The 12,636-nt window shown below is 53.0% G+C and overlaps 4 protein-coding genes across 4 annotated transcripts, besides 5 other annotated features; all 4 read right to left on the minus strand.

Moving 5' to 3' along the window:
* Positions 1 to 106: 106 nt before the first annotated feature.
* Positions 107 to 3,022, minus strand: ACLA_083860 (Zn(II)2Cys6 transcription factor; the record flags this gene model as incomplete). Its single annotated transcript, XM_001268116.1, has 4 exons — positions 107 to 550; positions 675 to 1,572; positions 1,629 to 2,063; positions 2,121 to 3,022. 4 exons carry the CDS (start codon positions 3,020 to 3,022, stop codon positions 107 to 109), a joined length of 2,679 nt encoding a protein of 892 aa, XP_001268117.1.
* Positions 3,023 to 3,320: 298 nt separating this feature from the next.
* Positions 3,321 to 3,348: a microsatellite.
* Positions 3,349 to 4,639: 1,291 nt separating this feature from the next.
* On the minus strand, positions 4,640 to 5,463 carry ACLA_083870 (Zn(II)2Cys6 transcription factor domain-containing protein; the record flags this gene model as incomplete). Its single annotated transcript, XM_001268117.1, has 3 exons — positions 4,640 to 4,686; positions 4,743 to 5,133; positions 5,317 to 5,463. The coding sequence occupies 3 exons, from the start codon at positions 5,461 to 5,463 to the stop codon at positions 4,640 to 4,642; spliced, it is 585 nt and encodes a 194-aa protein (XP_001268118.1).
* Positions 5,464 to 5,723: 260 nt separating this feature from the next.
* Positions 5,724 to 5,758: a microsatellite.
* Positions 5,724 to 5,759: a microsatellite.
* Positions 5,760 to 8,018: 2,259 nt separating this feature from the next.
* On the minus strand, positions 8,019 to 9,584 carry ACLA_083880 (protein kinase domain protein; the record flags this gene model as incomplete). Its single annotated transcript, XM_001268118.1, has 5 exons — positions 8,019 to 8,206; positions 8,289 to 8,454; positions 8,518 to 8,813; positions 8,884 to 9,212; positions 9,265 to 9,584. 5 exons carry the CDS (start codon positions 9,582 to 9,584, stop codon positions 8,019 to 8,021), a joined length of 1,299 nt encoding a protein of 432 aa, XP_001268119.1.
* A 288-nt stretch (positions 9,585 to 9,872) lies between these two features.
* Positions 9,873 to 9,900: a microsatellite.
* Positions 9,873 to 9,901: a microsatellite.
* Positions 9,902 to 10,101: 200 nt separating this feature from the next.
* ACLA_083890 (putative sister chromatid separation protein (Src1)) lies at positions 10,102 to 12,483 on the minus strand (the record flags this gene model as incomplete). The annotated part of the gene is made up of 2 exons (XM_001268119.1): positions 10,102 to 10,726; positions 10,874 to 12,483. 2 exons carry the CDS (start codon positions 12,481 to 12,483, stop codon positions 10,102 to 10,104), a joined length of 2,235 nt encoding a protein of 744 aa, XP_001268120.1.
* Between the last annotated feature and the right edge of the window lie 153 nt (positions 12,484 to 12,636).

Raw genomic sequence — 12,636 nt, forward strand, 5'->3', positions numbered from 1 at the left:
CCAGGCGACGAAGAGTAAGCTTGCCAAGTTTAGTTCTACGATATGAAGGGTCCGTCGGAAGTGGCTGGTCAACATAGAACTGCTAAAAGTCTTCAAATCTTGACGATCATATCCTTATATCTGGACATTGAAACATGGTGAACGGGCCGCATATTGTTGAGACCGTCCGTGGCCTCAATAAGCCAGCGTCGACTACAACCAGCCCACCAAGAACTGGGGCGACAAGCCCGTTTCCTCCTTCAAGGCTGGTGAGGAGATCGAGGTCCAGTGGTGTGTCGACCATAACGGTGACCATGGTGGCATGTTCACCTACCGGATCTGCCAGGGCCAGAAGCTGGTGGACAAGTTCCTCGATCCATGCTACCTGCCCACCGAGGAGGAGAAGCAGGCCGCCGAGGACTACTTCGAGAAGGGCATTCTGCCTTGCACCGACGTCAACGTGCAGGAGTGCAGCTACAGCCCGGATTGCCAGCAGGACCAGGACTGCTGGCGTAACGGTTGGTTCACCTGCGACGCATTCGACAGGCGAAGACGAAATCATCGCGAAGGACTTCGAAAGCATCAATCAAATCAAAGAATCATCGTTGAAGGATCATTCGGTAGATTCGAAAACGCCTAAACAATAATCTTGTAAGCATGTCCAGATTGCCACGGACGATTACTGGACCACTCACCCAGGAGTCAAGCTGAGCCCACCAGATCGAACCCTCAAGATTATCCAAAATACCATAGTCCTCCGGTAGCCCAAATGGCCCTTCACCCACACCCGCGGACTGCAAGCTGCCAGATACATTATGGTAGTTCACCGCACTGGGATGGAAAGATATAGGATGCTCGACACTGGGACTGGCGTATCCCTGATCCAGCGGAAGGGAGACTTCCTCGCGAGTAGACATGCTGCGGAGATCATCGGCTGCATGGCCCGAAGTCCCCAGTTGCCTGTGGACCTCCAACCTCAGCTCTTCGAGAATGATACTATAGCGACGGCTGGGGCAATTTTTGCGAGTGACCTCGGCAAGGTGTCGCTGGCAGCTTTCCGCAAGGCTGAAGAGCGAATGGAGATAACTGCTATCCTCAATGCTTCTTGGTGAAGCGGTGTCGGCATTGGACGCCAGTCGATGCTGCTGAATGGTGTGGATGTAAACCACGATTATGGCGCAGAAGCATACATAGTGGGTAAACCAGGACGATTGGATCAGGACGCCCTGCTTGGCCAAGCTGTCTACTAGTTTCATCACGTCTTCGGCAGCATCTATGCACTTACGCACATGGCTCGAGACCATGGGATGCGGAACTGAAGGTCTGCGGCTGAGATCGGTGAAATCGTTCAAGAGAAACGACCGTGTCGCATGGATCGTTGCGTGGGAGTACGCGAGCTGCAGGACCTGACTCTGTCTACAAAGTGGCGGAATCAAACTTGTCGCCCGCACACTGTTGAACAACGGGGGTGCGGTCTCTTTCCATTGCTCGAGGTCCGATGTAAGACGCGCAGCAGTCTCATGGGGCGGATCACGGGAATGCGGATTGACGGTGTACAGCTGTCGGGAGATCTCACCGAGAATACGGCCGAGCCTGTCACGAGATCAGCTCCAGGATACAAAAAGGTGAAACGGTCCCGCGGAACACACCTGTAGTGAAGTATAGAAGCGATCATCATGCAATCCGGCGACCCAGTACGTCTCTGCGAATCCTCCTGCAACATATCCTCATCATTGATCTCATCCGGAAGTTCTTGGTCAATGTCCTCGTCATGGAGCAACCGCGGTCTCCCAAACATAACGCTGAGATATTTGTCCAGCGTATAAGCACTCCAAAGGATACGCTTGCGAAGCTGTTGCTCAAGATACGAGTTTCCGTGCTTTGGCATCTTCGCGGGCCATTTCCGATGTAGGCCTAGAGCCGTCACCAGCTGCAAAGCCGTGCCAAAAGTATACCAGCACTCATTGGCCCGTGAGGATGACAGCAGATATAGACATTGACCTAGCCGTGCTTGAACCGTCTCCAAGCGCGGGGGTCCGGACTCCAAGGAAGCGATGTACTTGGACGCCGCATACCATCGTTCACTAAGCGCGCTCAGTTCTCAATCCGAAATATGTATGAGCCAGAAAGCTTGGACTCACCTTCCATTGCAGAGTTCCGCCGAACGCTCGGGGTTTTGCTCCTCGTACAAAGTACCCACGGCAAAGATCATCAGAATGATAGCCGTCCGCGCAACCATGATCCCCGTTGGCAGCTTCGAATAGGAGATATTGCTTTCGTAGACCTGCCCGAGCCACTCCTCCACACTTCCCCTATGGAGAAAGCGGTACGTGACCATCGAGTAATCAAAATAAATCCCTACCAGCTCCAAAGCCTTCTCGAAGGGCGGCAAGGCAAACCCAGCCTCCTGGAAATTCGTATACGGCTTATCCCCGAACTTGAAGACGGAGGTATTCCCCGAGCTGGCCTCATCCTGCAGACCCCCAGGGATAGCCGACGACTCATCCTGGTGCAGCCGGCGCCAGACACGATTCAGGAACGACACCCCCGACGCCGGACCAAGGTAGTTGCCCTCGAAGTCCGTGACAACAGGGTCCGGCGAACTACGCAGCGACGCCTCGGGCCGATCACTGACGAGTCGCTGAGACGTCGCGCGAGACGTCACCCGCGGCGAGGGCCTCGCAGATCGAATCCCCGACGCCAGAGGACCGGGGAGCGGATCGGGCGGAAGGCCCCGCGAATAGGCCGCATTATACTCACAGCGGAGCGAGATCCTTGTGCACCTGACGCAGGGAAGCGTGCCTGTGCATCTGGTCTTCTTCTCTTTACAATAGTCACACGCGCGGGTGATTTTCTGCCGCTGCACCGTGCTCGGCGCCGGAGACGAAGAGGAGTCTGGTGTCTTTCGCTTCTGTCGCTGTCGCTGTCGCGAGATCGTCCTGGGAGGATCTCGCTGGTCGGCGGGAAATCCGACGCCGCGGCCATTTCCGGGCGACGGTTGGGGAGTATCCGCCTGGTTGATGCCTATGCGCGCAGCTGCCATTATTGGTCCGGAGCGCAGAACGACGTTGCGGGGTGGTTCCTCGGCATGAATGACGAGACGGAGATCTCTCTGTTTGTCGCCTTTTCCGTGATTCTCCAGCAAGTCATGGCACAACTGTCAAGGTGGGAGGTGAATGCAGGATTTGAGGGGGATGGAGAATTTTCCGAGCGGACTCGGGGAAGTGGCCGAGGGTCCAACAACTCCCAGAGTCCAGTCATCATCGTTGGATGCGGGAGTTGGGAGGGACTCCTTCACTGAGCCAGCGGGGGGAGGAAATGCAGAGTGGATGGGAATTCTTGATGAGATGAAATAAGATGAGATGGGATTAGTGATGATGCGACGTCTGCAGCCAATCTACTCATGTTGCTACTACTTTGGATACTGCGCAGTCATGAAGTCGCAGAGGACTACTCGATGTAGGCGTCACGTGTCACACGATGAATCAGCAGCAAGGTTGAGAGATGGTGTATGCTTGATGGACTATGCAATACCCAAATAACGACAAGACAGAGGAAACAGTACAAAGAATGAATACTAGGGGAGAGAAATGACTATAACAATCGCATCGCAGTAACTCAGCACCCGGATGTCCACAGGGATGGTTCGATTGATAGCGTGAAGGGCACGGTGCTAACGTCAATTTCCATGGCGCATAGTGTCCGAAGACTGCTCATCTACGGCGTGCTGCCGAAATCCTCGAGGCTGAGGAAAGGAACACGAAGGGGATTCATTGTTCATCGTATCCTGCGATGGACTGGATATACTGGATACGATCCCATGTCCACCCGCGACTTCATGTAGAGTGAGGAGTACTGTAACGATGGTGGCAGAAGGGTCGTGTGCATCCACAAGATTGAACTGTAGAGGCCATTGGATGGAGGAAGATGCTTTTCCACCCGTAGATTCCGAATCACCTGTTCCTGCGGCTTGATGACTGCCTGTTTGAGGAAGTGCGGACGCGAAGCTTCGGTAACCGTCCATGCATGGCATCAACACAGCAGCTCGCCGCTTCAGGATACTCATGCCATGCAGGTTCCATATCCAAAAGCCGATTTGCCAACAAAAGGTACAACTAGAATTCGGTCGAACAATTACCCTGCCACAGCTGGAAGCCCCATGGCCGATCCACACTTGAAATGCAATGCAACAAAGCGACGATCGTTGCCTCCTGTTCCCACTGAACTACACTCCCTTAAGAGCAGCGAGTTGGGGTGCGTCATGATCAACGAAGAGACCTGGGTCGTTGTCGAGTAAGCTCCGGGATCGAACAGTGACCTGGTGTAAAGAAGAGAGGGATAGAACGAGACTTGCGCAGAAGGGGAAGCAGAAGAGGGGGGAAAAAAAGATCAAGGCAGGCGAACTCAGAAGTCGCTTTGCCGCTAGCCTGAGCCGGTGAAAATCGTGCTTTGTGTGTTTCAGAGTGCCTAAGGCATTTCAAGTCCCATATAGAGTGGGTGGCTGTTTATGTAGCCGGCCAGCCCTTTTGTTGCACTACGGAAGGATCCTGCCTTACGTGTTGCTTCACCATGGTCCCTCCGCCAGCTCTGTGGGGAGGACGATACCCCCATCAGGAGCACTGGCAGGGGTGGTGCAGATGATGGCACGAGACAACACAGATCATGCGCCGTGAGAGATCTTCATCTGGTCCAGGCCCATCCCCCAGACTGCGACCCTTCTTGAAATCATATATCATCATTATCCAGCAAGGTACTCGTCGTACCGTCGGGAGTCGATTTCCCCGGCCCACTGGCCGGCTTCCTAGGCGTCCAATCCAAATCGCCCAGCCCATCGACCGAGTCCCCAAGTCCATCGATCAATTCTCCTATGCCATCAACCTCATCTGGATATCGCAACGATTTAGCGACCTCCGCGCGGATCTCATTCAACGACGCTCCCGAGCGAATGGTGTTGATGACGGCATCGATGGTGGCTTGTTCGCCGTGGCGGATAACTTCGAGCAGGTGCTCGACAAACACACGATAGTATTCCAATTCCTCCTGGGTCCGTTTCGCGGCGACCTTGCGGCGTTTGTCTGCAAGCTCATCGATAATGCAAGTTCGCCCGTGAAGGGCGCATTCGGAACAGGGGATGCCGGTGGAATCCGCACTACACTGGAGAGGGAAAAGAGCAGAGGCAGCCATGTCAGCACAGAGGATAGTCCAAAGCCTTCAGAAGACGCAGAGGGACCAGGGGAGCGGAAACGAGGGCAAGACGGAGTGTGGGATGGTGATGGAGAGGTGAAGAACAAAGAAGAGAAAGAGGGGCAGTGTGAGACGGGAGGGAGGGGCTCGTACCTTAGTCCGACGTTTTTTACACTCCGTGCAAGCTGTCGATGCTCTCCGGATCTTAGTCTCTTCAGCGACAGGCCCGGGTGTCGGAGGATCTAGCAAGGTTCGTGGAGCGATAGGACGAAAGGGCCTCGGAGGCCCTTGGTGGGACATGATCCCGACGCAACTCGGGGGGTAAACTTGGGAACAAACCCCCAAGAAATCGCAAAGGGGAAAAATTAAAAAAAAATTAAAAAAATAAAAAGGGGAAATAAACCGGGAAGGAATTAGAGAAAAGAAACTAAGGTTGAGGGGGAAAAGGCCGGACCGGACTCTGGGCGATCGATTGTTATGAGCATGCTCCCCAGGAGAGTGCTCCTAGCCTCAAGTGCTCAGAAGGGTGAGCATGCTCAACTAAAAGGGTATCTGAACGCGAGAGAGCGAGAGAGAGCGAGAGAGAGCAAGAGAGAAATAGGTCACCTGCAGCGCTAAGCCAGGTTCTGGGGCACAGACTGCCGCAGGCGATAGTATCTGTTCGTCGACCTGGCCTGCGCTGGCCTGTCCTGACCTATGCAGTGTCGTCACAGTAACGGCAGAGAAGAAGCAGACAAGCGCGACGGAAGAGTTGGAGAGATGAAGTACCGAGTAAGAGGCATGCGGGCGAGTGGGTAGGGTAGAAATGTGGATAACAAAATGTGGGCAGAAGTGCAGGAAGTGCAGCAGTGCAGACGGTGCAGGACACCCGGAGTGGAATCGAGGATGGAATCCGATCCTGGGGCCGAGAGTCAAAACAACATGGGAATCAAAATGTTCTAGAAACGGAAAAGGAAAAGGGAAAAAAAAAGAAAGAAAGAAAGAAGGAAAGACGAAAGAAAAAACAGAAGACGGAAAGGGAAAAGTGATGCGTAAGGACTAGGTAGGATGGAGTTGACTAGTTACTACCTATGAGTAGTGCTCAACTAGTAACGAGGTGCTTAGAGCCTTAGAAGAAAAAAGAGCGATCCATTGACTGGGAGTAAAGTCTGGGTCAATCAAAGATTATGAATCAAGTATTATTATGGGTTTATTATGATATTTTTGCCTCCCCCCAAGGGCCTCAAGTCCCAAGTCTCGAAAAGACAGAGTATTTATCCACGGGGGCCCGTTCCCACTTTTTGTACGCCAGCTGGACTGTTAGCCTGGACGTTCCTTGGCCACTCGGACTTCGTAGTTCGTACTGATCCTAGCCTGAGAGTGATACCTGGCAAACGCCCAAAGGGCTTTTAGGAAGAAAGATCCCAGACCAGGAAGATGGGATGTGACGAATGAGGCATATGCAAAGGTCTAGGAGTCATCGGATAGTGGTGATCTCATGCTCCCAGGCATCCAAGAGATAGACAGATCCTCGACATGGTGCTTCATGGATCATGGATGTAGGTTGTATTGCAGCGACAGTTCAACAGTCGATCAATGCTGAACACACACCCATGCGGTTTCCGACTCGACTAGTCGATTCTTTCGAACCTAAACACGCAGCGAGCCCGTTAATGAAAAGGCTGGAATGTTGAAACTCGTTTGGATGGAGCTGACCTAATCGACAATTGACGAGTAAGATGAGGAATTGGGGGTTAAGACGTTCCATAGTTCATCATCATGATTGTGCATACACTCATCAAGAGGGTATCTAGGACCGAGGTGACCGGAGTACCTCGTCTTGCTGTCCGCCCGTCTGTCCTTACGTGGAACAGCCCATTTATTGCAGCTTGCAACTAGTGATTCGGTGGTGGTTCTTCCTCGCGATGCCACTAAAACAATCTCCCACGGTGGTCTTTGTCTAATCTGGCCCGGAGATAGGATCCGACAGTTATGGTTGGTTGCCGGAGCAGACAGCTCGCTACTAGTACTTAGTTTGGATAAGAGTTTTGACTTAACTTGCGGGAACTTAATGAACCATCCATTCCACCCCCCTTTCCTTCTGGAACTGAAGTTCGCAAGTCACAGTCTCCGAAGCTTACTCCCGTAATGACCAGTGGCTGATGCTGACGTTGATCAGGGTTCACCCTTCATTTCCCGAGTATTAGTATTTAACTAGTAGGAATAATTCCCTCCTCCCTCTCGGAACTAACAGAAAAACGACATACACCGCCTTTCCAGACTCGGTAAAGCGGATGGTGGATCAGGCATCCTTGACCACTGTTGAGTGTTGACACTTGACAGCCGCCGAGTGCGGATCAGTCATCCTTTCCTGAGGTTCTTTTAAAGCAAGTCTAAGGCTCGACCGGCTCGTGGGAGTCTGGGACGTGCCGGTTCACTGTTGGTGTTGGTGACTATTAGTATTTGGAGGACTTGAGGAGTTGGTCCAATGGAGTTTGGGATTATTTGACTGGATGGGAAGAGGCAACGTCGCAGGCTTCAGCCGGTCAGTCCGCAGTCTGATAACCAGACCAGTACTTCATAGAGCAGTGTAACTTATCAATAGGGACCTTCTGCACATTTGATGATAATAATTACCTATCCAATGACTCCGTAATTAGGCTTAGCATTTCCTCTCGGATTCGTCGGTTCTAATCTGACATGGAAACACCAGGGAAGTAGTTAGGATCCGTTAATTATGTACTACTGTATATTGTCTGAAAACCACCCTACGTTCATTTGGACAATGTAGATCTTGTGTTTGATTGTGAGCGGATTTCCCTGCCACCGGACACAACCCTTCACAGCAGGATCGGTACTCAGGAGCCATCCCGGGTTCACTTGAAAAGGCCATGCATGAGCCAAGGATCAAATAGAAGCTCTTTTGCCGTGGCTCGTTCTTCGGGTAGCCAACATAACATTCGCCGGAGAAAGCGGAGGAAGTCGCCCTTTTCATCCCCGTGGAGTCTTTCTTCCAGAGCCTCGAGGTTGTAATCTGGAACGGGAGCTGCGCCTTTCCATTTACCTGAGAGAGAAAATTCGCAAATTGTCAGTGCCAAGGTATATCCACATTTACAGAATGATTCACAGGGAAGGGGTGCGCAGACCATTTTCATCCCAAAACCGGAGACTCCATTCGCTCCGAGCGAGCAACTCCGGAGGAGGAGCACCTCCTAAGACCGCTTGCATCTCGGCGAGATGATATCCATCATTCAACTTCCCTTCGGGATCTCGGGCTCTGAACAGGTGACGATGCTCAAACAGATCCCAAATCTGCACCATGATCAGCTTCATATTGGGGTCAAAGTGGCAATACGATTGCATAGACTGTCTTACCACCATCCCAACATTCCAGATGTCAACTTTGTAGTCCCAACTCAGGTCTAAGATGACCTCCGGTGCCCGATAGATATCTGGCATGATATCGCCTTTTTGCTGGTCGGTGCCTAGTCGAGCCTCGCCTAAATCACAGAGAACGGGTGTCCCATAGGAGAGGGGGAGCGGCCGTGAGAGGTAGATGGTACGATCTTCCAGGGTCTTCCGGGGCACAGGCGCTTCAAATTCTGCTGTCTCGAATTCCGATAGAATTGAGTTGTCCTTGATGCCGAGGAGAATGTTACTTGGTTGGAGATCTATACGATCAGTGATTACTTCCTATTCACCCTACCGCGGGGAGGGCTTCGTGGAAGAACTGGTACCAACCGGTATGTATAATCCGTGCGTCCGTGTGGAGGAAATCTAGGGCAGCAAGGATATTCCGGATGGTAGTTCTCACCATGGCGCTGCTCATGACCCTATCTGGCAGCAGCCGAGTGAGCTGGTCGAGGCTAATCCCAAGAGGTGGATGCACCAGACAAGTATGAACACTCTCTTTATCTGGGCTCTGGGCCTGAAAGATTTCAATCAACGGTCGCAGGCATGACTGACCCGCGTGGTTGGACTGAATCGTTCTTAAATGATTGTAAATTTCGATCTCTCGGGTCACTGTTGTTGACGCTGTGTAAACTTTTAAAGCTATGTAACGGTGGTCCCTGGCCTGTTAGATTGAGTATGTATGCCAAATGGGGGGTCAGTAGCCCCTACAACAAGTCACGGCACAACCACACAGTCGCGCTAGATCCATATCCCAACTTGCCGACTACTTGATATCGGTGGTTGAATACCTCACCGATGCGGACCGGATAGAATTTCTCAGGTCTGTAGGTTGGAATTGACTCTTCTTCAACAGGTACGGAAGGGTCGACATTATCCCACCCTGAAGTAGGGAAGACGCGCGGTTCTGAGGGGGAGCGAATTAATCCTGTACATGAAAGACTGGAGGCTATGTTCTGATTCCATGAGAATCGCGAGGTGTGGAATGATAGTTGTTGTTTGAGGATGTATAATAGTCGCCTTCTCTCCATGGTGCGTTGCTGGATGATGACACTCACCAACAGACCAACCACAGTTCAAGGAATGGTGATACCGCTGGATCTTCACGTTGGCTGAACTCTGAGGTGATGGATCGCGGTGTGCTCCGATCATCAAGTCTTGCATAGACACGCTCGATGGATCGGATTTGCTTGTCCAGTCTAAGCAAGGATGGTACCAACTACCCCAACTTCCTCTACGGGAAATGGTTGCGAGATCTTTTTGTCCAATCAGGTGATCAGAGCAGAACGTACGGTAGATAGCCATCCAAGACCAGAAGGAAAAAAAAAAAAAAAAAAAAAAAAAAAAAGTAAAATCGACTCGATATGTACTGCAAGAACAATCTCAAGGTACGAGCTAGGGGAATCATCAAGTGCAATACTGTACACAAAACGTGATAGCAAAAAAGGACGCCCAGAATGTTAAGAGAACTATGCGTGTAGCTCAATGCCACACGCATAACACTATCCAAGAAGAAAAAAAAAAAAAAAGACAAAAACGACTGCCTTTTCAGTAGACCGGTCTACCCTCGTCCCAGCGACGAGCTTCCCTGGAGCTTGGCTCCATGACCTGACCGTCAGCGGAAGCACGGGCTTCCTCATGCGATGGGGACGAATACGCCAGCGGATGCGGGCCGTCCCCTAGTCGTGGAGAATGACTCTCAAGAGCTTTGGTCTGCGCGCCGCTGATGCCCCCAATCCATTCCCACACGCGCGCAACATCTCCACCTCGTCCTTCACGGACCGCAGCGCGAATGTTGGCATTGCCCTCAACCACACTGCGCACCCGTTTCCAGAGATCTTCCCGTCGCTTGCCGCGTAGTTCAAAGCGGAGGACGTCATCTCGCAGTTGGCCGATAGGGATATATGGCTCCCTGGCCTCACCGCGGGCATGCAAAGCCGCTTGTGTCGCCAGGCGATCTAGCGTAGTCGCCACTAGCTCTGGAACGCGGGCAACATCAGATCGCCGGGCACGAACCTTCGATCGCGCATAAACTACTGCGCTCATGGTCAAGATCAGAATTGAAAGAGGGAGTCGATACGCGAGGAGAGAGAGTCGGATGTAGCGGCGGAAGGCACACGTAAAGGGGAGTCGTGCAATGGAAGTCGATGTGAGAACGAGGACATCGGAGGGTCTGTAATAGTGTTGCCCGCTCTGTTAGTTCCGGTATACATGTCAGAACCATGATCGTTGAGATGCCAGCATGCAGGCTGGATGGACAGGAAACCGCGGTCCCAGATACGAAAGAGAACAAGAAGGAAAACGGGCGCATGCGACTTACTGTTGGGTTTTGCTGACGATTTCATCCTTTGCCAGGAGTTCGCCTAGTGCGCCTTTCCATAGCTCATCAAACTCGGCATCACTCATACCCTTGCGGCGTCTGTTGCCAATGACCTGCTTCAGATCCGACTCGCTCATTTCCGGGGAGGTGACTTCTTTACCATTCTCCAGGGCCTCTCCGCATTCGAATTTAGCTCGTCGGTCACGGAGCTCTTCAATGGCTTTTTCGGCTACGGCCTTCACGCGACGTGCTTTCTCGCTGTCCGGCTCGCAGGTTGGAGGTAGAGGGACCAACCCTCCCAGCGATAGAGGATGCGGCTTCAGAATGAAGTCATGCTCACACCGTGCCTCAAAGTTGGGGTAGCAGAATGCATGTGGAGGACATGGATCACACTGCGGTTCCAGCACACTCGCCCACTCAGGCACTCGAGTCTCCGCCAGGGACCAGGTAGGCTTCCCCAGACCACAGTACCCAATCTCGATCTTTTCCTTCCGCCACCAAGCACCAAAGCTACCGATCAGAGACAAGATGAGTACCCACGGAGCAGCTTTGCTCGCTGTGCTCTGCTTTGTGGCTCGGCGCCGGCGGTGAGGTGTCGGGGGGTACAGCAACTCAGCTTGATCTCTCTCCAAGGCCAACTGCTCGCCCGGAGTGAACTCCTCCCCAGCGCTTATTTCACTCATCTCCTCCTCATCCTCTTCACTGTCAACGTCCATACCTCGAGAGCCCGGCCGGGCCGCTGGTGATCCAAAGGGAGACCTCGTAGCAACAGAAGAGATATCATCCTGCATATCGAACGGCGTTTCAGACTTCCGTGGTCGCAGTCCATGGCTCAGTGCAGGACTAGCCGTAGAAAGCCGCCCACTGCTCTTGCGCTTGAAATCGCGACTTACACTCCTTGAACCCTTCTCCCATGGGGCCGGTGAGCTGCCACTCTGAAATGGATTATCATCAGTGAACACACTATCCTCCTTTGGCTCCATCTTAACCGCAACCGGAGCTGACGCAGGCACAGCCACGGGCACTGGCACTGGCGCCGGCTCAATCGAAGGCGCAACTTCACTGAGTCGGAGTTTCCTAGCCGTCGACTTCCGAGGCGTCACCAAGTCTCGAGCAACCGGGGTCGCAGGCCCATCGTCACGCAGTTCCGAGCGCACGCGCTTCGTCTCCGACCTCGGAACCGTCCTCCGTGTCGCTGTTGATGGCGTCGTCGGCACAATAGTCTCCTCCATATCGGCCGTCGAGGCTCTCGTGCTCATCCTCGAGCGTCCTCTGCGCGTGCCGGTCGCGGTTGAAACGGTCGACGGGGTCGGTGGCGGCGGCGGCATGGAGTCCCTGGCACTCCGTTGACCATCATAGTCGCTTGCCACCGATGTCGCCCGGCTGGGCATATCTGTGATTCCAGCACTGGTTCTCTTGACCCTGTCGCGCTCGCGAAGCAGTTTCTTCGCTTGTGGCAGAACCTCTTCCTCGAGAATGCGGATCAGCTGCGCCTTTTTCGCCGAGGCTGGGTAGGGGACGTCATGGCTGACCAGGATCGAGCGTAGACGGGGGACAGTGAGTGAGTTGAGGTCGAAGTCCGCGGACAGATAGTCCAATCCGTCCGCCATGGTGTATCACGATCCTCCGAAGTGAGGGCAAAGTGAGACGCGAGAGAAAATGATGTCGTAGTGCTGAACAGACAGCGGAAGGGGGGGAAAAGGAAGAAAAGAGCACAGATGCGGGCCAATGAGGCTAGAAAAGAATCTCCTCGCCCGAGTTAA

Source organism: Aspergillus clavatus, genomic scaffold (assembly GCF_000002715.2).
Source record: "Aspergillus clavatus NRRL 1 1099423829806 genomic scaffold, whole genome shotgun sequence".
NCBI lineage: Eukaryota > Fungi > Ascomycota > Eurotiomycetes > Eurotiales > Aspergillaceae > Aspergillus > Aspergillus clavatus.